Source organism: Electrophorus electricus, chromosome 14, assembly GCF_041902795.1.
Source record: "Electrophorus electricus isolate QZ-2024a chromosome 14, ASM4190279v1, whole genome shotgun sequence".
NCBI classification, from domain to species: domain Eukaryota; kingdom Metazoa; phylum Chordata; class Actinopteri; order Gymnotiformes; family Gymnotidae; genus Electrophorus; species Electrophorus electricus.
Genome location: NC_137510.1, coordinates 10,660,001 through 10,686,561, shown reverse-complemented (window position 1 = coordinate 10,686,561; position 26,561 = coordinate 10,660,001). Strand labels below are relative to the sequence as shown.

General features: G+C 52.4%; 1 protein-coding gene and 1 long non-coding RNA gene across 13 annotated transcripts in view; both read right to left on the bottom strand.

The window, feature by feature from the left end:
* pard3aa (par-3 family cell polarity regulator alpha, a) overlaps positions 1-26,561 on the bottom strand; it is a 277,492-nt gene that overhangs the window by 47,549 nt on the left and 203,382 nt on the right. For 11 of the 12 annotated variants that reach the window (XR_014117080.1, XM_035531035.2, XM_081696951.1 and 8 more), the window contains 2 exons: positions 16,364-16,486; positions 10,225-10,473 (listed from right to left, as the gene is read on the bottom strand). Coding sequence is in view for 11 of the 12 variants with exons in the window: in XM_035531035.2 (XP_035386928.1) it covers positions 10,225-10,473; positions 16,364-16,486 (372 nt within the window). In the remaining variant the exon portion in view is untranslated. The remainder of the gene's footprint in view (positions 1-10,224; positions 10,474-16,363; positions 16,487-26,561) is intronic. The other variant, XM_081696953.1, reaches the window with a different exon arrangement.
* LOC145651247 (uncharacterized) lies at positions 957-8,312 on the bottom strand. Its single transcript, XR_014117078.1, has 2 exons — positions 6,417-8,312; positions 957-6,270 (listed from the first exon to the last, which is right to left on the bottom strand). It is a non-coding gene; the product is annotated as an uncharacterized LOC145651247 (long non-coding RNA).

Sequence of the window (26,561 nt, the reverse complement as noted above, 5' to 3'; positions counted from 1 at the left end):
GTTTGAAATTGGAAATCTCAAGTCTGACTAATCAGCTTTGGACCCGTTATTCAGCATGGCGGGGGGGAGAGAGAGAGAGAGAGAGAGAGAGAGAGAGAGAGAGAGAGAGAGAGAGAGCATGTGGCAGAGAAACTTTTTTTCCACGGCACCTCATGTTCATCAGTGTTGTGCAAAGGTCTGACCTCTGTTAAATCCTGCCCCCACTTCCACTGGAGCTCTCGGGGGCTGGAAAACACGGCATAGCGCACCAGCTGTGAAAGCCATGCACTGACCACAGGTGACTGGGGCAGTATTTTATTATTATTCAATCAAATGCATTCTCATTATGTTTGACCTCTACAGGCGTGAGCATGCAAAGATAACTGACGGACAGAGAGGGAGAGAGGGAGAGAGAGAGAGAGAGAGAGAGAGAGAGAGAGAGAGAGAAACAGGCAAAGAGAGAGAGCATGTAAAAATGCGCCTTTCTGACCTGAAATTTAAGTAATAGCAATTACTACCCAAACCCAAAGCCTTGGGGACACATTAGTTTTAATGTCACACCTATTTTATTACACACGCGGGCTGGAAGATGAATTTTAAGCATTTCCAAATTTTAAAACTCTCAGTACTATAATACCAGTCATGTATGAGGTCAATTGATGTAACAGCTTGTACGAAATACAAGAGAGATATAAAAGCATACATGACATAAACACATGCATGCACACACACGGGGATGCCTGCATACTGTCTCGTTAACTGCAGTCATGAACATCATACGAGGCTCCAGCCTTCCTCTTCACGGCTCTCTCGGTCCGTGCTGCATTTCCAACTGCTCTTCCTTATTATGTATTTATTATCTGCTGAGCCTGGACACTGGGCAGAACTGGAGCGTGAGAGAGCCCTGCAGAGGAGTGAGCGCGCAAAACCGCTACAGGACAGCAAAACAAGCCAAAAAAAAGACCAGTGGTCACAAGTTACTAAACAAAAGGCTTTATTATGGATATACCCTTCAATTGCTACGTCCTGCTTTTTCACAGCCACACGCGTGCGCGCGCGCACACACACACACACGTATTCCTCGAACTACTCAAAGATGGCACCGGGCTGCCTGAACACATGGCACAGGCCACAAGACACGTAAGCAGGTGTTGAGAAAGTCCCCGTCACCTGACCCTTCTCAGCCAGCCCACCAGAGCCAGTGTGTGTTTTTGCTCGGTGCTGTCTCAGGACGCTGCCATCCACACAGGCACAGGAAGCAGAACCAAGCGCCCCCACCATCATTCCACGTGACCACTGACTGCGCTCCAGGCCCAGCAGGGATTCGCTCCACTCCGGGCTGCCACCGATTCCTGCATGTCTGACTCTGTTTCGATTTCTCTCTCTGCCTTTCTGCTGTTACACTAACAATCAGACCCTCAGAATTGTGTGTGTGTGTGTGTGTGTGTGTGTTCGTGCACAAGTGTGAAAGAGTGAAAGAAGCAACTGCCAGTGGTGTCAGACTGTGTTCTGAGAACAAGCTGTCTCCTGCCTTAGAAAGCAGACACCATAAACAAGGACGGAAAGGTAAAATAGTTGCCTTTGGGGGGGGAATACAGATCTGCACGTTGTTTGAGCCAATCAGCGAATCAATTCCATAAAGGTGATTTTGCAAGCGCTTCAAAAAGCCTCTTCACCACACTGCTCTTAGAGAAGGCACTCAGCATCAGGCAGCAGGCGCGTCTTCCTCTCTGTAGGTGACATCAGAGGTCCATTAAGGCCAGCCGGCGGGAGTAGGGGAAGCCATCGCTCCGACGATGCTAACACAATATTTGACTAGCGATCAGACATCAATCCACCCAGTGGAAGTCTGGACCTCTGAATTTTTATGAGGCTTTCTGGTGAAATCCCAGAGTGCTGCGTGTTGGCCGGTGACCTCTCCCGTCTCTGCGGGCCTGTTACTGACGCAGCTGCCAGCCCCGCTGGAGCCTGTCGGACCTCTCCGATCTAATGGACACGAGGGTGAGCTGGCAACGGGACCGGCTCGGAGCTTTATCTGGACGCCCATCTGGGCTCTGTCTCTGCTTTCGTATACGTTCTTTAACTGACTAACTGGATTAATTGACGACCGTGAGACGCGAGTCCGTTCGGACCGTGTAAACAAATCCCAAATGCTCAAATAAGTCCTCTTATTGTCCAAGGCCCGGGAAGCCAGCTGCGATTCCGAAGCCCGCGGTGACTTCATCCGTGTCGCCTTCCTTTAATCAGCAGAGGGATATGTTATTTCTCGCTCGCGCGTGTGGATGAGCTGGCACCCATTGAGCACGTTACAATGGCATCTTCCGCTGATCCGATTTGCGGCCCACTGTTTGGCCGGAACGAGGGATCCGAGTAACAATAGCAGGAAATGGCATGAAAGGCGTGCGCGGTTCAGGGCCCTGGAAACGGCCGGCTAATGGGATTGTGTGCGGGAGCGGTGCGTGTGCAGGGGCACGTTAATTAAAGCCCAGCTGCACGAGCCTGGCAGTTCCGAGCCGACCAGGCTTCTGCTGCGCGAATCCATACTCATACCATTACAGCACGTTATACAAAAAAAAAACCAAAAACGTCATCCTATACATATGGAAGACGCATACGAGTGATTCACTTTGGATTTGACTGAATAAGAGAATCGGGTTCCATGTGGTTTAGAGCATTTCCTCGTGACACGGTAAGACCAATCACTCGCTCGGATTCTATTTACCCTTGAAACTCAAGCGGCGGCTAGTTGCTCGCAGCGGACCTCGACGTCCTGTTACTTCTCCAGGCTCGTTAAAGGCAGCAGGCGGCTGCTACGAACGCGTGTTCCCGCACAGGCAGGGAGGCACAGCGAAGGTCCCCGACCTGCTGGCCTGTCCGCACCTCGTCAGCGCTGCGTGGCGCTGGCAGCTGACACGCAGGGAGGTGAGGGTGCGGTCAGTGGGCACGTAGAGAGGAGAGACAGAGAGGGGAAAGAGGGGAGCGCGGGCATACGGACGCGCGATTGGTCGAAAAGGCGCACGCGACCGCCGTGTCGGGCCTTGTTTTTGCCTCTGTCTCTCTTCGTCTTCTTCGGTTTCAATTCAATTCGAGGTGCTTTATTGGTGTGGCAAATGAAGATGTGTATTGCCAAAGGCTAGTTTACAGGGAGTACTAAAGAGTAACAAAACGGCGCACTAAACGCTGTGGAGTCTGAAGAAAGCGGAGCGTCCCTCCGGCTCTCTCACAAAGCCCCGCCGGCTTACCGTGACACGGGCAGACGTATGCCAGGGGTGAGGATGTCTCCGAGTGAAACAAGGGAGAGACAGAAAAGAAGGAGGGATGGTGAGAGAGGTAAAAAGGAGGGAGAGAGCAGACAGAGAGCAGACAGACGGAGAGGTAAGCAGACAGGCTCTGCCCTATTCCATCACCTGCTTTTCCGACGGCATTTATCCAGCCTGGACTTATGGGAGGGGCTGGGGGTCTGTTGGCTGAGGCGTCTGTGATTAAGTTAGGGAATTGGGTTATCCATCATTTGGAAATGGTTTACTAGATCTCGTACGTACAGTAGCTGAGGAAAACAGAAATACCCAGCAGTGACCCAGAAACAGCCATTCCACTCATATAACACACACACAAACATTTTAGCATTAACATTGGATTTACATTTGGCCTCACATTAACAGTGTTTATATAGCTCTGACCCTGTGGTTAATAAATCAATGGGCAAATATGTGTGTGTGTGTGTGTGTGTGTGTGTGTGTGTGTGGCCACTGCCACCATGGCAACACTGCAGAGTGCAGGCAGGGATTAAGTGTGTGTGTGCAGGTCTGATTGCTGGGGGTAGGTTCCGCTGTAGAACAGATGCACACTGAGGGCCTGGTCAGCCTCATATTTGACGCATATTCATGTGGCAGAAACACAGAAGGATGTTGGCATGTGGGACAGTTTTGGCCAGCACACCTCTCTCTCTCTCTCTCTCTCTCTCTCTCTCTAGTCTTCATTTCATCTTCATTTAGGCAAGTTACAAAGGACACATCTCCTATTAAGGTCTTGTGTGTGTGTGTGTGTGTGTGTGTGTGTGTGTGTATTGCCTCTACTTCCAGCCTGTTTTCCCTTCCTAAAAGAACATAAAGGGACAAACGGAGGAGAAATTTCCAAACGTCTTGTCAATTTCCCAGAGGGCCTTGCTCCAAAACAGGGTGGAAAAAAAAGAAAAAGAAAACAGACACAGCAGATAATTCACTGGCTTTTGCCTCCCAGATACTACGTACTACCAGCACATAACAGTGCAGATAAGACCCCCCACCGTCCTGGAATCTCATGGCCCAAATGTGCGTGTGTTTTTACCGTGTTTACTATAAACAATGCTAAGCCAACTCCCAGTTACCTGCTGTATCGATGCACTGGTTATCTTATTCCACAACAGTGGCTCATATCGATGGCCTTTCTGAGCCAAAATGGGTCCCAGCTTAACCGATGTCTCCTCGACTGCTCTGAGGTCGACTGCTCTCACGCCACGCACGGGGAAAGGTCTGGAAGCAAGAGCCTCCACCTCGCTCGGCAGGGGGAATAAAGTGGTCCGAGAGATCTCCACGAGGCCCGGAGAGACAAAGCACGTGATGGAGAGAGCGAGCGAGGGGAGCGGGAGACGGGGACGCGACATATGCTCAGATGGAGGGAGCCATTTGCTCCTGATGTGAGGGGTTGAAATGAGTGTGATCTACACAAATGTCATTAAGACCATGCGAGTGTTGCCGCGTGGCGTATATATATAGCACTATATGAGTTTTCCTACTCCCAGGGGTCTGATGAGAACGAAGATTATACATGTGCACTCCATAAGCATACACATCTCCAAGTGCTCGTCTATTTACAAACGAATTATTAACAAATGCTATTAAAGAGAAAGTGCTCCAGATGCGCTCGGGTTTAATGATGCCATAATTGAATTGAGAAGAAAATAATAATAAGATCACTATTGCGATTAACTTTTAATTCGGAGATAATTAAAGAATGAGAACAGCGCTAATGCAGGAAGTCTGTGGCCATTTCTCGCCGGAATGACTCTCTTCGGCACCGACGCGACGACCCGATGCGCGAGCGAGGAGGGGACAAATGCTTAGAAAAGCTACCGGAGGAAGAGTAGCGCCGTGGTGCGGTGAGAAGAGGATCGCGGAGGGCAGAGGTGAGCCGAGGGGTGTGGAACGCGGACCGCCGGCACCCGCGCTGCGGACGCTTGCGTCGCCGGGCCCCGTCTCCGTCTCGCTTACTGTGTGCGGCGATAAGAAAAACAACAGCAAGCGGCTTCTCCCGCGGGTGAAAGGGACGAGCTTTTTAACCCCAGCCGGAAAGGCGCTCGCTGGTTCCTAATCCAATTTCGGCACCATGCAAAGTCAGGAGCAAGCGGATTTGGAAGAAAGACGGCGAGAGCGGGGCGCGGGGGAGGAAGAGAGAAAACCCCCCTCACAGTATGTCTCTGCAGGGCAGGGTCTTTGAGCAGCTCCCACTGGCCTGGGTCTCTGAAGTGAGAGTGTATTCTCTCTCTCGTGTCTAAGAGTAGCTTAGAGAATATAACCTTAATGGGAGCAGCCGTCAGTCAAGCTACAGTGCATCAGAGAGGTGACGGTTTGCTTCACGCTACTCCGGATCTCATTCTCCATGACACCTGTCAGGCCAGTGCTCACCGAGCACACTGCATTGTGCACCCTTGGCCCCAGGGGTCCTGTGCGTGCTCAGGTCTGCCCCGTCGGCAGCCTGTCAAAAAAAAACAAAAAAAAACAAAAAAAAAAGGTCATCTACCAGTTCTCTCTCAGTAGACTGACAAAAATAAATAAATCCGATTCACTGACCTCCTGCTGAAGAATTGATGCTAGGAAAAAGCACGTAGCCAATTAGAGTTAGAATTTGCTCATGGATAAATAACTAACCCCAAGCAACAATAAGGCAAAGGCTGAGGTCAACCGCCCTCGAAGAGGATACTAAGGCTCCCTCTGCACCCAGCCACAAACACGGAGGCTATGCCCTTAAGAAGGCCAGCCTGTGTGTCAGACTGTGGACAGCGTCACAGCGCCGCATCTGGTCACCAGGAGTCGTCAGCTCCAGCGCCGTAATGACCTCCTGACCGGGACACGCTGCAGGACTTTCCTTACAGTCAGGGACATACTTGGACAGCTGTGGACTGTCAGGCAGGCTGGATGTTGCACTTGGGGGCTGGAGATTTTCTATACAGTCTGAGGTTAATGAGGCTGGATACATTTTTGCAAAGCGAAACGAAGATGTATTGATTTTATAGCCATGGGCCATTCTGTGGGACTAAGATGAAGATAAAAATGCACATACACACACACACACACACACACACACACACACACACACACACACATATATATAGCATATGTAGTTTAAGAGTTGAGAAAATATGACCTCAGAGAGGTTGAGTGAATCTTTAAGTCACTAACCTGCTAGTGAACGTCACCTGAGCCAACATCTACATACTCTCCCTTCAATTTAGTCACGACTTGTTTACAATGCTCTTCGATGCATACCTAAAAAAAAAAAAAAATAACCAAGCCACCACACCACTTCACGAGTTGATCAATAAGATGCCTGAACAACCTCGAGCCTGCCTTGTGCAAAACCTTTTATATCATCCCCGCGATTATTTGTGAGAAGGTGCATGGCATTTCGACCCATCTCATTAGTTTCTTCAGTCTCCCGTGCGCCACTCGGGTCACATGCTAGGCGGCAGACAGCGTCTTTCATGCAAAGCCCCACTGCTGGAAGATTGGAAATGGCTCATCTGTGCTTCAGAAGGGGGGGGGGCAGAACAGGAGTCAGGCCAGTCACACGAAGCAGGTCCGCTCGACTAATTGGGCACCAAGGCGGGTTTTTGCGACGCGCGTGCTTGGCTACGGGTGACGGTGTACAGAGGTGACGGGGCAGGGAGGAGACATGGTACAGGGCATTTCTAATGCGAGCACTTATCCGGTCCGAGCGGGGTAAACTCGGGCTAGCGGAACAAGAGGCCAGACCGATGAAGCAATGGTAGCTGAATCTTGGAACGTGTCAGTTGGGACTGTGACCAAACAAGGACGAGATCTGGGAAGGATATTTCTCTACAGAATTCCACGGACAGCTTAACGCTTAACTTATCTACAGACCATCACTCTTTTAAAGTTTTTGGGATTTCTTGTGAAGACTTGGTGTACTTCACCACATCTGGCGGAAGAAACGCATGACAGACCGGAATCGAGAGACTGCTCCATCAGCTTCCTGTTTCAGCACCTTCACACAGGAAGTCCTTCCCGCCATGTTATCCCAATGCGATAAAAATGACTTCCTATGGTGTGTAAAGTACAAGCATAAAGCCTTCAAAGTGCGCTCTGTTTATTTTCCCACTGCTCCAGGAAAGCCCACACTTCTCAAGTTTTGACGCTAAACTTGGCAAAAGTTCCACAAAGCTGTTTATTATGAACAGTCAACATTCACTTGTGGGCTCGAGGATTTTATAGTAGGAGTCTGACACCATGAAATTTCCATTAGCTTTGATTTAGAAAGCAAAAGGTTGTTTGTTTTGATTCACTGAGGGAGCTGGGTCCTGCTTGATTGAGGCAATGAATGACTGTCTGGAATCTGAATGCATTTCAAAGTGCATTATGGCATTTATGTAGATTGCCGGCCTCGGAGCTAAACAAAAAATGAAAGCCGGCGATTAATTTCAAAGCCACAATGACAAATATTACAACAGATTTCACGACGCCGTCCTCCTAAGTGATATGCAAAGCAGAAAAGTCCTAAACAAAAACTGGTTGGTTGATGCAATATTGTTTGCATTTTCTCCAGATTTTGCAAAGACGAGCTGCCCTCCGGTCACATCCCCTTAGTTCTCAAACACATACATGTGCAAATTATGCAGCAGCAGGGCAATCTCTCACACAGACTGCGGCCGGGAGGTCCGTCCGTTCCGAAGCCTCCGCAGGCCGTTATTAAGACACGCTGCAGAGCTACCGCGTTCGCCAGCAAAGAGCCCGAGCCGCGGGAGCGCTCGCTCCGCTCCGATGCCGTGGACGCATACAGTTCTGAGTGCGTCACGAAACGCAAGCCGCTTAGCACACGCAGAAAAAAAAAAAGTAAAACTAAAAACATGAGCGGAGACATCAGCGGCTAATCGACATAGTGGCGGCAGTTTCTGAGTCTTTCGAGCCATCCGACCCAATTACACGAGCGTGAACGCGAGGTGACGATGGCGGTGCTTCAACACGACACACCTCCAAACCTCTAAGAGGCGTTTTCGCAGAATCCCAGGCAAAACGGAGGAGGTCTTGCGCGAGAGCCGACGGCGCCCTCGCGAGGTAACGCGCACGCACCCCCCCCCCCCCCCGTCGCTTTTACTCGCCACAAAAGATCCGCTCCGCGTGGGTCGCTATAAATAGAGCTCGCGGGCGCGAGGCGAGAACGAGACGGTGATTGGGAGTTCAGCGGCGAAGACGGAGGCAGCCGCTCATCACGCGCTCGAGAGCGGCAGCCGACATGCCCAGCCGGGCATGAGATAATGACGCGTTCCTCTCGTTCAGCCTCTAGAAATTAGGAGGAGAACACAGTGCAGAAAAAAAAGGCTCTTTCTGCGCTAATCACGGCATCGTTCGTTTTTGGTGTCCTCCATATTTATCCTGCTCTTGGCCCTCCCGCCCAGTGGCATAAATGTGGAACATTTATGGAGCTCTGCACAAAGATTACCCAAACAAAGATTTACTTGAATGTGGATGAAGGAAGAAAAAAAATAGTAAAGAAATCCCCAATGTGTCATATTCGAGTAAACTTTACTGATTTTATTTCAACCGCTCCAGCAACCGCAAGAGAGGACTGCAATACACAGCAACGCCGAACCCGCATGTACGCAAATGTGTTAAAACCATGTCCAGCAGTGTGAAATCCATCACTTCCTCATAACCCCACGGCTAACCTGTTGTGGGGCGGTAGTTTCTGCCACAGCAGTACCCCCGTGGAGGCCTGCCCATCGACCGCTGGCCTCTTCAAGCTGCTGGAGATATCGGCACTCGGATTAAGCAGCTTATTGAATGGCTGCACAGCGCTGTCATGTGACCAGTGAGGTCATCCCACAGGAAGAGGCCGTCGCGGGAGACGGGCAGCTGCTGGGGACCACAGCGCACCGTCTCAAGAAACCCTCCCTCGAAAGGTCAGGAGCATCCACCCCCATCCCCAAGTGGCAGCCGTCAATCACTGGCTCAGCACTGTTACCACAATGAGGTGATTATCAGCTGTTTTAACGAGTGCACTGAGAGTTGTTAAGGCTTTGGAGAGCAACACTATCCTTTCATGACTCCATTACCGCCACTGCCGGCGAATGTGCCCTGACCTTCAAGTGGCAGTGTGACGAGACACCGTGGGTCTCAGACACCGTGGAGCACGCAGGTCCAACTTTACTATCGGTTTACGGCAGCCGGCGCGTGCATGTGATGATTAAAGGCAATCTGATAGAAAAGTTGAAACTCCGAGGCAAAATGGCAGCACCGTGCTGAGGGATGTTCACAGTGATGACGGCTGTTTTAGCCGGAAAACTGCAAAAATCCAGGCTGAAATTACACAGGAGTGTAGCTTTCAGCTTTTACTACTGCCATCTGCAGCAATGGTTTTCTTATTTTCCTGCACCAAGCAAACCGAGAATCCAACCCCCCCCCCCCCAAATCAGTATTGTCCCTAAAATTGGGCATTGTTCACAGATGACCGTGTTCTACCCCAACAAAATAGATGAATGTGTCAGCAGGCTGTACTGACACAGTGAGAGGACAATCCCGGACATTAAAGCAAGCTGGTGGTTATTACATTTTCATGCGCTGGAAATTATCGCTGATTTATCTTGGATGCAAAGCCTGCCGGTGGGAGCCGCGGGTGAAGCGTGGTTACTGTATTTGCTTGGGCTTCGCTGATCCACAGAGAGGCATTGCTATTTTCGAACGCGCGATGAGCCTAAATCGGGACGCTAACACAAGCAGTCGGCGCTGTGCTAGCCTTCGCCATTAAACAGCCTGGAACAGCTGTGCGCGCAGGCTGGGCAGAGGTAAAGAAACTCGAGTTCCAGCTTCATGGACTGATCCTTGGTTTAAACCCACTCCTCCTGTGTCACTGCTCAACTAATTCGACAAAATGCTACTATCGCATCCGAACGTCTGACTATTTGTTTTCCACAGCAAAAACAAACAAAAAAAAGGATCAACACGGCATGGATAGTGTCGATATCGCCCCTACCTGTCTTCTGAGGGAGGGCGCCCGTTGTGGGGCTTGCTGACTTGGGCGTAGAGGGTCTCCAGGGGCTGGTCCGTGGGGCTGCCGGGCTGGTTCAGGCTCTGGCTGCTGTCCATGGAGGAGTCCAGCGAGCCGATGCCCGCGTAGGTGTGCTCCTCGTCTGAGCTGAACGTGCGGTTGATGTCCTGGATCTCGGCGTAGTCCCGCTCCCTGGCCTGCCGCTCACGAAGCTCCCTGGTCTTGGCCTGGATCCTGCAAAAGCACACACAGGTCACGAGAGCTTGTGTAGCTTGCAACTTGCTGAACCTGAGCGGCGACAGGTAATCCCAGAGCGCTCCGAAACTGCCGACGCTCTAGAGGGAACACGCGGAGCATTAAACCGGATTAAGGACGAGCCGACTGGTCGAGCTAATGTTTTCCTGGATTCATATTTCATTTTGTCCACTATCCCATCAAAACAGCACGCGAACAAGCGATGTGGGACGTGTGTGAAGCCATGAAATATGAACTGCTGTTAATGAAGCGGTTTTAGTAAAGTACTTCAGGCATGCGATGAGTGGGTTTATGGTGACGGAAGGCTCCCTGCTGTACTGGCGTTTGCCCGAGTTAAGAACACCTGCTGGGTTTACAGGCAGCTCACACACCTCCCCGTCCTGCCTGTGTTTACCCTGGAGCTCTGCCCCGTCCGGCTGCCCCTCGTACGGAAACCACGATGCGGATCTCCGATGGAGACAGAGGCTTCGCACGTCTCCCGCCGAGCAACCCGCAGCTGGAATGCGGGACAGGGCTGTTTGGGTGACCTCATGCTGGGTTGCCAAAACGGGTTATCTTCCGGAGTTATCCCCCCTCCCCCGGGTCTCTTCCTGGACGGCAGGAAGAGCGAGGCCTCTCCTGTCCTCCTGTTACTGGCTCCCTCGCTCCCTCTCCGCTTTTCAGCAGGTCAGTTGAGGGACGATGAGTGAATGAGGGTCTTTATTTTGCCTCCAAAGGTGCGTGCGCGTCTGCGCGCGCCAGGGAGAGGGGGTCTCGCGCTATGGCCGTGCCGCGAGTGCCGGCGTGGACGACGGGGGGCTGCCTCCCGCGGAGTGACCCCTGCCACCCATGTCCGCGCGCCTTATTAGAACCAAATGGGCTCCGATACTTTTGCTGGCTCCTCCAGCCCGGGAACAGCCAGCCACTCGGCCCCTCAAACAAACCCTGCCCTACTGGGAGCGCCTCGCATCGCCGCCACCCTGGGGTGCGGCTGACTTCTGACCTCTGCCGGCTGTCCGTCAAAGGTTTGACTGAAAGCTCTATGCTGGGGGCGAAGGCCCTGACGCTGGGGTCCCCCCCCGAAAAAAAAGACATTTGCACACATTCTCATAAACGCGATCTAATTTCCCAAACACGCACGTGATGGCAAAACGCGATCACGGCAGACGCTACAGCTTCATTACGCTCCATCTGCGTCACATGCGGCCCGTGGCCGAGCCGCAATAAAAAGCAAAAGCGGGAAAGCGACGGCCGTGTTGTCCTGACCCTTCTGACCCTGCACGGGCGAGCCGTTCTCTGTTCTCTCGCGGGCCTTGAGGTTTCTGAAGACATCTCCTCTGTGAACCTCAGCGCCGCTAAACCTGCGCGGCGATGTGGAGGAGAGACGGTGCCGAATGCGCCTGCTGTCTGCTCGGGAGGCTGGGAGAACCCTACTGTGTGTTATGACAGCTTTTACAGAAAGCCGATAGCGACACAATGCCTCTGGCGTATGTAATGACCAAATCGAATCGGCGAGGGCAGTGCGTATGTTTGAAAGAGATAATGTCCAGTGTGAGAGATGGGGCTAGGACTGACCTGGCTCTCAGTCTCTCAAACACACACACACACACACACACACACACACACACACACACACGCACACGCACACGCACTTAGCCCTCAGCCAGTGGGATCACAAGTAGCTGGATCCGGCGCACGAGCCGAACAGTGGTAACTACATTGGCTGATCTCTGTACTTGTGTGTGCTGTGTACATGACCGAGGACAGAGAGAGCCTAAGATAGAGGCAGACTGTGCTCCACGCTCCCATTACTGCAGCCCTGCTTGTATTCTGGAGGGGTGTGTGTGTGTGTGTGTGTGTGTGTGTGTGTGTGTGTGTGTGTGTGTGTGTGTGTGTGTGCGCGCACTTGCAGGCATGTGTGGATATGTTTTCCCATGGGCACTGGAGGCCAGACCAGTTGGACACTGTCCACTGTCTCCTGTTTACTTCATTGCTCCATTAATGGCCCGGCATGGCGTTTGCCCAGAGGAGAGATGACTAAACCGAACATGATTACAGCTCTGTCAATTTCTCTGTGTGTTTCTGTCTTTCTTTATTTCTCTCTCTCTCTCTCTCTCTCTCTCTGCGTCTGTCTCTCGGCCCCCTTTTCTCTCTCTGGGTGCAGACGCTGAGGCACCTGTAGGTGCACTGGGCTGGGATCGTCTTACCTCAGCCCGACCTCTGCCGATTCTCAGCCAAAAAAGATAACGTGAACTCAGCTTGGGTTAACCCGCGCTGATCCGGAGGGCTTTAGCGCGCTCCTCTCTTCTCCCCTTCTGCGCGCAGGCGCGCGAGGGGCAAAACACGTCTTCTCGCGTGCGAGAGAGCAAACGGGGACACCCGCGAGCACGGGCGCGCACGAGTAATTAAAAGCGCCGTTCACGTTAGGGTCGATGCGTGGGCGTCGGAGCGGAGCACGCTGCTATAGTAACGGAGAGGTAAGCGCCATGCTGCCGCTGACCGTTGTGTTTCTAGGTAACGGGTCAGCACACAAAAACAGCAAAATGGGCACTTAGAAGGACAGGCTGGCTCTCGCCCGGCAGGCAGGAAAATTCTCAGCGCGCGTAGCACCTCGCGGGCCCTGGTCGGGAGCCAGCCGGCCCTGATATCGCCTCCTTATTGAGCCGACAGAGGGCCCAAACGCTCTTTCGCCAAAAGCCATAGATGTTCTAGAGGAGGAAACCTATGGAACAATCCAAAGGTTAAAAACACAGTTTATATGAAACATTACCCATGCCCTCATGGGCCAGGAGCTGTGTGAAGATGTACGAGCATTGTGAAGAATTCTGGGATGTACAGAAAAGCTTTTGCAACGAGGTTGTGTGCACGTCAGAACCCGCCATTTTCAAGACGGACGTGTCGCGCTGGTGATCCCAGCCTCCTTCTCCCGCCGCCGAGAAGGGCTGAACTGGGAGGCAGATGCTCCCGATCCCAGCACAGCCCAGGCTGGGGTTTCAGCCCTGAAACAACCGGGGCGCATCTATGGGTCCTAACGCTCACTTTTTAGCCAGAAGCGAACTATCAATATAATTACAAATGTAATCAGATCCCCAAATCAGCCTGTCATCTGCCTTTGAACTCTGCATGCTAATTGGTCCAGTCAGACAGCAAAATGTTACAAAAGGCTCCTGAGCATAATGAGCTAATTATTTTTTAACACAATTACTGCCACGCTTCGGGGGATAAGATCGGCCATGATAATGATCAACCCGCATTAATGCATCAAAAAGGAGAGTTTGCAAATAAGTGAAGAGCTATAGGCAGACTTTAAAATCTCACACATGAAGACGACCGCACTATTCTGTCGAGCGGGCAGTGGCTATTAGCAGAATTTCAGCTAATACACAAGGACAATTTGCAGAAAGCACCGCCTACGGTGTCAACACAATTAATTTGCTTTTCTGGATGCATCTGTTTATATATCAAACAGGCCTGTAAAATTTGGAAAATCAGCAGCGTTCTTTCTTTAAAAAAAAAGAGCTCCAGGCTGCAAACCGGAACGAAAAAAAAAAACCTCTTGAACAGACCCAAAAGAATATTTCAAAGTATGTTTTTATGTGTCGACCACAAACCATAGGGGGAAGCAACAGGGGAAAGAGTGCCAAAGAGAAGACGAAGGCCAATCATCGCTCTGAAAAGCGAGTAGTAACCGAAACAGAATAGAGGAAGCGGAAAAGCCCTGCAAGAAGAAAGGGACGGAATCGCGCGCTCGTTTATCGGGTCTCCCGGCTGGTCCGCTGGCGCTCGAAGTGGACGGACAGCACCGCTGGAGATGGCAGCGTGGCTGAGCCTGGGAGGTGTCCGAATCCAAACAAACAGGAGGAAGCCGTAGGCGGAGCAGCGGGGGAGGCTGGACACGGAGACGCGCTAGCTGCTGATTAGCAGCGCAGCGGAGCCCGGCAGATAAGGGCCGCGGCTAATCTGCTGTGGGGAGGCAGGTTCCGGGAGCAAGATGTTTACCGCCCGCCTGCTCTGCGCTGGCCCGCCACGCTAGCACGCATCCGCAGATCGGCGTCCCGATTAGCCAGCGGGCCTGTTAGCGCCGCGACACAGACAGTGCATGGCTGACTGCACATGGAGTGTTAACATAAAAAGACAAGAAACGACAGAGACGACCGCGAACAAGCACCGGCGGACGCGAAGCGCACAAAAAGGGGGCCCCGGTGCCCCTGGGTAGCAGTCGGGGCCCCTGCAGGTCTTAATGGAGTCCTTGATGAAGCGTGGAAGCAGCGGGTGCCTGGGGTCCCGGCGGAGCGTGGGGGGGGGGGCTGGTTTAGCAGCTGCTTACAATTTACTCGATTGTGGCAAAACAAATGCCACTGATGATGACACTCCATCAACTTCGGATCAAATCAAGCTCGCTAGAACTACGCTCACGCACCCGTGTTTGGGTGGGGTGCGTAAAAAAAAAAGAAGAAAAGAAATAAATAATTCCCCTTGCAGTTTTGCTATGGCTGTCATCCATACAGCTGTGACAGAAGAGGATTTGGGGAGCTTAAGTCCCTCAGAAATATAGCGGCGTAAGCCACACGGCGCAGGCTTTCAGCGAGCCGCAGATGAGTTTCCTTGGCTCTTCAGAGGTCAGCTGCGCTAAAGCCGGGCCAGCGCCGTGCCTTCCAGAAATAGACAGGCTGAAGATGGCAGGGGTTACTGGGACGGATCCGCGACTTTGCTCGCCGGGTCACTAAAGCTGCTGTCAAAACATCAGCTCGAGTTAACGACGGCCAGTGTTGGGGGGGGAGCGGAGCGCGTGGCTGTGGCCTCACCCCCGTCGGCCACTCCTCCCGGGTCGGGTCCGAGCCCTGGGCTGCTTCTCCTGGCGCGCGTGAGCCTGCGTGTCCGACCTGCGCCGTAGTGTGAAAATAAGACTGCGATCGATTCTCGGAGCCGTCAGTCTCCCTGCTGCTCGGCTCTGAATATCCCATCGCAGTGCAGTGACACCAGAGATTTTTATTGCTGGGCCGATTTCCCTCAAGAATTCGCTTCCATTAACTCCATGGAATCTCAAGTGCACCAGGCATGCGAAGGGGGGGGTAAAAAACTACACAAATGTGGGTTTAAACCAAGCCCATCACACTCGCACAAGCCAAATCCTAATAAGACTTCTCCTCAACATCCTCCCCTGCAAAAAGCAACGCAAAGTGAAGCGAGGTGTCTTCGCAGTCACATCCTGCATCTTTGTGTGTTTTTTTTAGTTTTTAGAGCAGTTCTTTCTCTCACCTAATCCTTCATTCTCTCTCTCTCTCTCTCTCTCTCTCTCTCTCTCTCTCTCTCTCTCTCTCTCTCTCTCTCTCTCTCTCTCTCTCTCTCTCTCTCTCTCTCTCTCTCTCTCTCTCTCTCTCTCTCTCTCTCTGAGCTGACTCCGCCTAGCACCCAGTGACTACAGTAAGGCATCGCAACCTCTTCCGAGGAGCCGCGGGCCTGGCGCTGGGGGGCCCAGGGTGCTCTCTGCACGGTGGTGCGCGGGCCCTACTGTTGCTATTCAATTGTGTCCTATTAGCAAAAGTGCCCTGATAACCACGTCAATTCAGACGGGGTGGGGTAGGGGCATACAAGGCACACAGGGAGGTGCGCTACACTGTCCTCGTCCTGTGTGTGAATAAAGACTATGGATTTGTATTGCGGGTGGAGGATGTAAACCTTGTTTGCTCTGCGGCAGATGATGTAGGAGGCAGAGGTTAATTATTAAATGTTTGGCCGGTGGGCGAGTTTCACAAATATGAACCGTACCGTCATTAACGCGACCATTTGCATTTATGGGGCATGACGGCTTTCATATTAAAATGAAACGGACACCACGACCGACGACCTACAGGTGACTGACTGCCGGCGGCGTGAAGGGACCACTCACCTCTCCCTCTCCAACCGCATTATCCGCATGTCTTCCTCTGTGGCCTGCGTCTCCTCCACCTTGGTCTTGGCTTTGCGCTCCGTCTTGTCTCCCCATCGCTCATCTTTCCGGTGCTTGCCAAACCTTTAGAGGGGAGGAAGGGATAGAGACAGAGGAAGAGGGAGGTAGGTTTAGACGGAGCACGGAGCTGGAGTACGTCACTGGATGTCTCAGGCTGCTGCCGAGCAGGGCCTGGCTCCCCTGTATTACAGTCACGCTCCAGATGTCTTAAAAAAGTTAAAGTGGCAGGCAGTGTGGTTCGGTTTGAGCAGGTTTGGCCTCTAAGATATTCGCTCGCTGCTACACAAACTTAGGCAAGAACAGAAGCAATAAGGAAACGTCAGTCTGAGCGATTTCTTCCTTCCGTCATCGTTTTCGGGCTAAGCCCAGCTTAACTGGACCCCGCCCATCAACGCCGGCGGCGATCGGGAAGCTGTCAGCCTCGGTCTCGCGTCCCATCGGGCAGACGCAAACGGGCCCGGATTGGCGGAGCGGCTCGGCCGGTCGCGGCTTTCGCTGGGGGACGGGTGGAAGCCTCTCCGTTTTAACGGCGGAATGACACAGTGGATCTGCCACAGGGTCGCTGACGGACAGCAGCTGGAGGGAATGGCGGCAAACCGCACGGCAGGGACGAAGACGGAGAAGGGAAAAAAAAAAAATCGCAGGAGGAATTCTGGTGGCGGATGTGTATGGCTTTGCAGTGTGTGTGTCCAGTCCCCAAAGACCCAAAGCCAACAAGCATCCTAACGCACTCCGCTCTATAGTGATCGTGATCTTAACCATCTTCGTTCCTCGGAGCTCCGTCTTAGGTCAGCCTCCGCCCTGCTCACTCAATGGAATGTTATTTGATGTTGGTCTCCAGGACAGAGACGTCACCGCAACCGGCTAGCGGGCTGGCGCGCGCACGCACGCACACACCGTGCGGAAGCCGTCCAAGGATACAGTGCCTTTTCACGGCTTCCCACTCATGTTATTTCCTCCAGGCTCTTCCTTCGCTGATAGAACTCACGGCTGCGAGGAAGTGCAGGAAGGGACGATTTCGGTCAGTCGCGAAGCCTTTGATGCCGCTGCCGCTCTGATAGCATCTGCGGGCCGTATTAGGAGAGCGCAGCAGCTTTGGCTGCAACTTGTGCTTGCGCATCTAGGGAGGAGTACTTTCGTGTGTGAGTGTGCGTGTGTGAGAGGAGCTCATTTGCGGGATGGAGGAAATATTGAGCGCAGTAACGGAATCTATGTGTGTATGACGAGGCAATAAGGAGTGAGAGCATGGAGTGGCAAACTCAATAGACGTAAAACACTGATTCTGCCTCTTTCCCTCGTGCTCCTGGTGGCAGAACCACACTTTGATTGCATTAAAAAAAAGAATCCATTCGATCAGCAACACAAATCTGTTCGTGTTTCCTCTCGCCGTCGCAGCGCCGGGGATCTGCTTCTGGTTCGGACTCGCGCCGAGCGTCGGCGGAGACGGTAGGAGCACCCACTTCCCAGCAAAACCTGACAGAATTACTTCGGACCGACCCGACTTCAGGCGGCTCAGTTGAATATATTCATGGAATGGGAAACCCTTGTCCTCGAATATGTTTATTGTTGAATTACCAGCAAATCCATTGGCTAAATGACTCTCCGTCGCCGTAGCGCTCAGGTGTGGGGTACGAGGCCGAGGTGGTCTGTGTCAAGTTTAAAAAACAAACAAACAAACAAACAAAAAAACAAAACCACAAACCGCAGTCTGATCTGTTCTTTGTGGTTATGTAAGAAATTGAGGTCTGACCTGAAGGCTTCATCCCTGCGATGTCATACATTACCTGATTAATTAATCAACAAATGGCTGAAGAGCCGGGGGGGGGGCTGGGGTACAGACGTCCACCACGCGGATGCTAATAAAGGGGACGGCCCCATCTATCACCCACTCGCTGACAGCTTTCTGCCATGGCTCCCAAGGACTTTTTCATTAACTCTCCTTCAGCAGATCTGCCTTTTCACCATATGCATCACTCCTCCACCCACTCCGTCCTTCTCTTCAAGTGGCAGGAGGAGACAGGGGATGTGGAACGGGGGAGGGTGGAGATGGGTGGCGCTGGGAGAACTCGACGTGGGTAATTCAGCGGGCTGGAAAAGTTTCAAGCATGTCTACCCTGGACACAAGCGATCATACAAACATGGTATAACGTATAGCTAGAATCTTCAAGGTTTTTTTTTTTTGGGGGGGGGGGAACGTGTGTGTGGGGGGGTGTACGCGCACGCGTGCACAGGCAACGAGGGCAGGCAACACCGTTCGTTCCACTCATTTTAACTAGCAAGTTCTTTCAGCAGTTTAACCCTTGCAGTAAACCCCTGTGGGAGAGCACATATGGTGCTTTTTCATCTTCTCCTGGCTTGGGGCTTTAGGTCTAATTGCCATTACCAAACAGAGTGTGTCTGATAAACAACAAGCTTAGGCGTTATGACACGGGAGTGCTCGTGGTGACCCCTGACCCCGGGCAGGGTCGCCCAGCGACGTTCCACCCGTCCCTGCGACGCAAGGTAGCGCAGGGCTGCCCACAAACCCGACTGCACCTGGTTCACATACAGACATGCCCACACGGATACTGCTGACCGGTGGAATAGAGTTCCTTCAGTGGGAGACTGACTGTCGGTTTTCATTAACAACGCTGCTGTGGCGTGTGGGCTGCACTGTTGCGATCGTATCTCTTTAAAAGAGCACAACCTGTTTAAGCTTTGAACCCCGTGTCGAAATCCGCAGCACAGGCAGGACACGTTTGGAATATTTTTCCAAAATCTTTTCCACGGGTTTCGCATAAATCGCCGCTGGTGTGACTCGCGCTACGTGCGGTAAAATTAAGGCCCGAGCGTTTTTGCGGGGCTTAAAATCACAGTCCACAAGTCTGAGGAAAGAATGGCAGAACTTGGCACAAACGAAGCATCACCTTCACTCCTGCTCCCATCCTGAGCGGGCGGTGGGGTGGGGGGGTGGGGTCTCAGGCCAGCGAGGACACGAACGGTCATGGACGCAGTCATAACGAGGGGCTGCCTGACCCTGGAGCGCACTGAGACACAAGCGAACTCACTGGACATTTAGGATGGAGCTTGCCTCGCCTCCCTGGAGAGGGGAAGGGGGGCAGAGGTAGCACACTGCATCATGTGACCCGTAGGGTCACGCGGTCTGAAGGGTCACGCGGTCTGCAATCATGTACCGACTGCTTACTTAAAAATCCAGCAGGAAACCATGTGTAACGTCTAACCTCTCATGTTAATGGAAGTGAATAGAAGGCCTCAGGTTAATGGAACCAGCTTATGGCTCCAAAAGGAAAGATGTATCCGTTTATTTAATGGTTTGTAAAATCTCAGTAAAGACAGTGTTCAAAACAAAGGGTTTAGAACTGCCTAGAAAGGTTTACAGATCCTTGTTAGCGTGTGTGTGCGCGTGTGTGTGTGTGTGTGTGTGTGTGTGTGTGTGTGTGTGTGAGAGAAAGCCCAGCAATGGACAGCATGTATGCAGTTCTGCCATTCAGTTCATCATAAAGTGCATTGTGTGGAAGTGTCCAGTGCACAAAACCACAGTTTAATGGGCTATCACTAGCCCCCTCCTAGACACGCTGACAGCCAGGACTAATGAATACCTAAACACCTGCCGGAGTGGAAACCCAGGCCTGACGCTGAGGGGAGCAGGTCTGCTGTTCCTGGCCTGGGAGGACATGACTGCACACACACACACACACACTCTAACTCAAGTTTCAAGTTTGGTTTATTTGTCATGTACATAGTCATACACCGTATAACTCACAGTGAAACTCATAGTTCGGTCATAAATACGCGTAGGCGTTCATGTGGCCAAACGTACACCGTGCCTTTATGAGGCAGCCCACAAACAATGGCGTCTGGCGGCAGCCCACCCTGTGAGCGATGGCCGCTATTGAGCTGGAGACAATTACGCTGTAATGCACAACAAAACGCTGGCGTCCCCAGTGGGCCTCGCTATTATAGCGAGTGGCCCACGTCCACTGTTCAAAAATACCAACTCTTCAATCACCTGGCCCGCCTGGAACCGCACCGCGGCCTCCGCTAGCATGTCACTGCACAGAGAGATGTGTTTCAATGGCCTGTTTACACTAAAGGCACACAATACCGAACGCCTGTGGCAAAAATGTTCGAGCAAGGCTTGAATGTGCACTGCCAAAACGGGTCCTTCTGTAGAAACCACGCTGTGCTTTCTTTTTTGAATAAAAATGAACAGGTGTTAAGTCTTTCCTAAGTCTCAAACACGACTTAATTCATGCGTTTCAAACGGGAGGTGACCATTTTACCATTTTATTTAACTAGATTAACAGTCAGCATTTCATATCATAATACATTAGCGTGCGCTGTGGCGGTTTCCGCCTCGATGTGCGCTATACATCATCCGTATTGATTTACAGCCTGGTGATGTAACTGCCTGGCTCCAGACATCAACAAGTCTGAAGACGGCCGACCTGCGTGCGTTATTACTAGTCCTTCAGCCATGCAGGCCCGGGCCCAAACAATCGCGACCAGGATATTGCTCTGTCGTGCAAAGGCCCAATTAAAGCAATTAGGATTCACAATGGTTTAAATTGGCAAGAGCAAAAAGGGGAGATAACGCCATTGTGATGAGAGCTCGACACGACCGCTGTGCAGTGAAAGCTACATGTGTGTGTGCGTGTGTGTGTGTGTGTGTGTCTGCACACATGCATGCGTGGGAGCGAGCCTGTGCACGCGCGCGCGTGTCTGTGAACAGCCAGAGCTGGGAATCAGTGAGGGAGTGGGTGTGGAGACAGAGCTGGCCATTCCCAGTCTTCAGAGACTTGGAGGCCTAGTCTACACTCTTTGCACCGCTGCTCCATCCCCACAGGGCGGAGGGAGGAACCACGGCTAGTTTAGAAGCGTACCTGGTAATACCGCAAGAGACGTGGAGGAGGGGGGGGGGGGGGGGGGCAGAGAGCGAGAGAGGAGAAACTCCACGTAGCTGAGGAAAATGCCTGGCACAAAGAGGGGCGAGAGGAAAAGTAAGAGGGCGTCAAAGAAGGTGAGAGTCAGGGAAAAGGCGAGGAAGAGAGACGGAGGGAGGCAGGAACCGGAGCTAGCGCGGAGAAAACGGGTTATGCTGCAGATATTTGGGAGGGGGTGGGAGCGTCGAGAAGGAGAGAGAGCTGCAGGAAGAGCGAGCAAAGGAGACGGTGAAAGCAGGAGTGAGTGAGCAAGGGAGAGAGAAAATAACAAGAGTGAGTGAGAGAGAAAATAACAAGAGTGAGTGAGAGAGAAAGTAACAAGTAACTGCCTCCCCATGTTCTTTGCACTCACTGCGAGTTAGCCCATGCTGATGGGAACATCGTCATCATTACGCGCCAAAGTCGCGACGCCGACTCAAGCTGATGTTATGACCCGGCGGCTGCCGATTAGGCCCGTCCCCGCGGACCTCATTATCCAGGGCTCGCGACATCACGTAGGCAGCAGGCTGTCAAACCCGGCTTTACGCGGGAGCAGCGAAGCTGGGGGGGGGGGGTCAAGTGAAGCTGCAGTGCTCCAGGCACCTCCACGGCGCCTCCTGCACCCGGCAGCGGCCGCCTCAGGATCTCACGCCAGTCTGGTGTTTCTCACAGGGAGTGGGAGGGTGAGACCGGAGTCGCGTCTGCGATTCCGTTTTTTTTGTGGGGTTTTTTGTTTTTTTTCACACACACACACACACACACAAAAAAAAAAGGTAACAAAAATGTGTTTTTTCAGGCTGCTTCACGACCGACGGCGACACCAAAGCCACGTCTTTAATAACAAGAGAAAGGAAAGAACAAATGAAAGGCTAGACGGGGGTGGGGGGGGGGGGGGTGAGATGAATATATTCATGACCTTACTGCAGGAATCTAGAAGCTGCATTCAACAGGAGGGGGATTTTCACACGTCGACCTTACAATGCCCCTTCACATATCCATGCGCATGTGTGCTGGACAGACGGCTGCTTAGCCGCACGCTCTCTGCTGTCACCGTACCAGCGGTTCCCTGCAGATGTTCGAGACGTGTGCAGCCAGAGAGAGAGAGAGAGAGAGAGAGAGAGCGCACCATCCTGACTCCAGCGTCACTCCACTCAGGTTGCCATCACCGCCACATTTAAACAGCCGAGAAAAGTAAAAACACTAGAACTGGAAATCATAATCAGGTCCCCTCTTTCTGAAAAATCCACTTTATATCCAGCAGAACAAACAATTTGCTTACAATCATTTGTGTGTGTGTGTGGGGGGGGGGCGATCACACATCAACTTTTTCCCCATTTGCTGGGTGACATTGAGTACAAAAGGCAGACCGACGGACAGTCGTCCCCGCAGCGTGCGGAGAAACTGCTGACGCATGCTTGCCTGTTGTCTCCCGTAGGAGGAACAGGGACTTTTGGTTAAATCAGGCAGTATCGACCTGTTCCAAACACACGCTGAAAACCTGGGCTGACATGGCGACCTGAGGGGGTCAAATATCCGGTGGGCCTGTTGACGGAACTGTGCCCTAAAAGCAAAAAAACAAAAAAGTATTTCTGAACGTGGACATACGTCAGCTCCCAGATGAATCAGAGGAGAGCTGACCGAGGCACGCGTCCGCGCCTCACCACTCACTCCCCGGGTGCCGGCATCACGCGTCTGCGGGTATCTTGACGGCAGGAGGGCGAGCCGTCGATAAATCACATTTGTTTTAGCCTGTTCTGAGACATTTAGGAATGCACACGCTTGACACCCGGGTGCGAATAAGGACAGCGTGATCTCAGCGCGCCGCACATCAGCAGTCTTGCCGGGAGCGGATTAGGCGGGAAGATCAGTCCGCGTCTGACTAATTTGAGCACAGTGTGCACGAAGGTAAACAGGGCAGGTTTGCGTCTGTGCTGGGCCGGCGCCGATCTGACGGCTAAATATACGTGGGCGGCGGGTAAACCATAAAGCACCGCGTTCTTTCCCAGGTACCACCGTTGAGAGGGAAGCTGTCCGCGTTTGTGATGTTCTCAATGTGCAGTCACCTCACTGACATGCCATTTGCTGCGTGAGCTCACAAAAAGCGAGACTGTCTGTGTCATCAGCGGGAGACGGAGATGGAGAAGAGGAAGCAGGAAGAAGTCCCGCAGGAATGGAGTGTCACTGCCGGTGACCTAGATATGCCGCCTCACACTGCATACTTAATGGTGCGGGTTTGATGGTGCACACACACACACACACACTCTCTCCCTCTCTCTCTCTCACAGACTCTCGTCTGAATACGATTCATCTGGTGTATGAGGAAGCACTTTATTTTATACGTATCTGAAATCAACAAAGGAAGAGCGTGTGTGAGAGACAGAGCAAGAACTGTGGCAACAAATAGTAATGCGCTGGTGTTTTATCGAGGGGCACGCTCGCACCGTCAACACAATCGCTGCCATCGCTCTCCTCTTGTAGAGAAGTGTGCTTCTGTTTTTGTATGATTCTGTTTGGCTTGATTCTGCGATGTCTAATGCATCATTTCTAGATTGCTGCAACACGCTTCCGTCACTGAGATAATGGCAGCTTCATTCGGAACCAAAGGAGTAGTACAGACCGTATGGAGTATGGACCCTCATTTTAGGCAGGGACGGACGTACCACCTTTCCTAGCAGAAGTTTGTGGATGTCGGGTATGTCTGAAGGTACGGGAACCGAGGCTATCCCAGGGACAGCGTGGGGAATTCAGGTTGACCTTCCTAGTTCTGCGCTGAGGGTTTGTGGGAAATGGCTGGCTGTGGTAAAGATGGACAAATGATGCTGAACTTCTCTGAGGAAACACACAGCCTCCATGAGCCAGACAGAAACAATAAGGCTCTTATACAGAGGGGAGAGCATTTTCATGAAGATAATCTTTCTACAACCAGCCAAAGGAAACACAGGCTAAGGACAACCAAAAGCTCTTTGAAAAAAACATAAAGGTAGCCTGATTAAATACTGAGGTCACGGGGCCTGTACCGTCACCATTCGCTTCCAGTCGGCATTTGTCTGATCCACACACACGTGCGGTGCCTGGTCTCTTGACCTTTCACCTCCCACCCCCCCACCCCGTATCAGTGATATCAAACTACTCCCACAAAACCATCCAACAGCCTTTAGGTTTGGAGGTTCCTGTCAGTGAGAAGGATAAAACCAGGAGTCGTCGTCTCACCTCCCTCTCTTCTCCTGTGGCAGGAACAGAGAAACTCCCAATTAAAACTGCCCCCGAGGTGAGTGCACGACACCTAGTCTCCCTCCTAGTACGCGGACGAGCAGAGGAGAGCACAGCAGAGTGTAGCCGCTCGCAGGGAACCCGTGTATGTGTCATGCCAACATCAACGCGTCCTCCACCCGGCCAGCGCCCGCGCTGGCTGATAGCTCACCCTCGCTTCATACTTTTTCCTCCTCATTCCTGGAACAGAAGAAGAACGGAGCCGAAAAGCAGGTGTGTGTGTGTGTGTGTGTGCTTGTGCGGTGTGTGTGAGATGGGAAGGATCTGTCTCTCAGATCCCCCCCCCGGCCACCTCAATAAAGGTTTCATCCCTGTGAATTCCTGTTGGAGTATGTAATGACTTTCACGCCATTAACATATGGCAGCTCAAAAGGAGAAACAGCCTGTTCCCTCATCAAAGAGCCTTAGCTCTCTCCAGCATTACACACCGGCCCGTTTTCACTTCAAACGCGGGCTGGCCTCACCTGTCCTAGCATGCTTTTAACCGCACGCCTGCGCGCGCATACAAAAACAAGAATCCAAACACGCGCACAAAAGCATACTTTATCTTCCACTGCAGCAGGGATGCGGCGTTTTTCCCGTCTCTCCCTGTGTTCTCTCGTTAGCGCTCAGATTTTCCCCAAGGAGATAAGCAGCTAGACTTAGACTCCTTTCTGCTGATCAGAACAGTGTGCCGCCGCCCATTAGAGCTACGGGAACAGATCCAGAGTCCAGAGCAAGGCGGGAACGCCCGGCGATCAGAGGAGTGATTAGTGCTTTACATTCCTATTTAAACCAGAGACGAGGTCCGTGTGTGTCTCTGCGTCTTTGAAGTGCGCTCCATTTGCGCAGGCCCCCAGCGAGCCCCTCGGCCCGGCGGACACGCTGCCGTGTTAACCCGCCCTTCTCTGCCGGGCGCCCGGCCGCTCTGGGTCCCGGGATTCGCTCCTGAGGTTGCCGGCGGATCCCGTTTGCATCTGCAACGAAGTTTCAGGCTCAATTAGCATGCTAGCTCCACCCCTGCCAGGCGGACGGGATGGCGGCCAGCCCGCGGGCTCGGTGCCGGTCCCGCTCTCTCCGCCTAATCGAGTCCCCGAGTGCTCATTCGAGCTCCATCTCCAGTCAAGACCGGGGGGCTGTTGTAACGCAGGCCCCCAGCCTAACGAGACCCTTGTGGAATAACAAGGTTTCGGACCCCTACTTCCTACAGCGCTTTCCCCCCACTGGTGGGGCGCCCTTCGCCGGGGGACAGGGGTTGTAGCGCGGCGTTCCCGGCAGAATACGGTGCGAGTTTGACCGGCAGAGGGATCTCAGAAAAAGCGGCAAGCAAGCGGACAAAGGTGGTCGCATCCCCCAAAGCCTCCTGGGTAAAGCTCTTAATGCCCACAGCACTGACCACCAGGGAGAGAGGTAATACTGACACAGGCCGGCCTACAGCTCTCCCTCTCTCTTATTTGCTTTCATTTTTATTTATTTGTTCTCATTTTGACAGACTGTCGTGCAAACAGAAGTTCTTTTGAATTGCGGGTATATCGGTAACAGCTCAGGGGCTACTGACATTTTGAAGGGAGATGATTTTCCAATATCCACCCCTCGGTCTGTGCGCCGCGCTGTGTCTCTCTCTCACACACACACACACACACACACACAGACACACACAAAGGACAGGACAATATTGCTCTGGTGCTCTTTTGATATCTTGATCCCTTTTAAAATGTGCTCTTTTACCATATTTGCCATCTGCGCGAGTCTGGGAACAGAGCCTCACATTAGGAGAGAGAGCACAACACATTTCCGCACATGGCGTCCGGCGTGGCGGCCGATCCCCGAGACCGGGATGCTAATACACCACTCTGTCTCTCAGCCATGCACAGCCAAGACACGCTCAGGTGCATAAAGCTTAGCTAATTTGAAAGGAAGTATGCCCGCTAATGACAAGAGACGCAGTAGACAAGAAAGCTATCGGT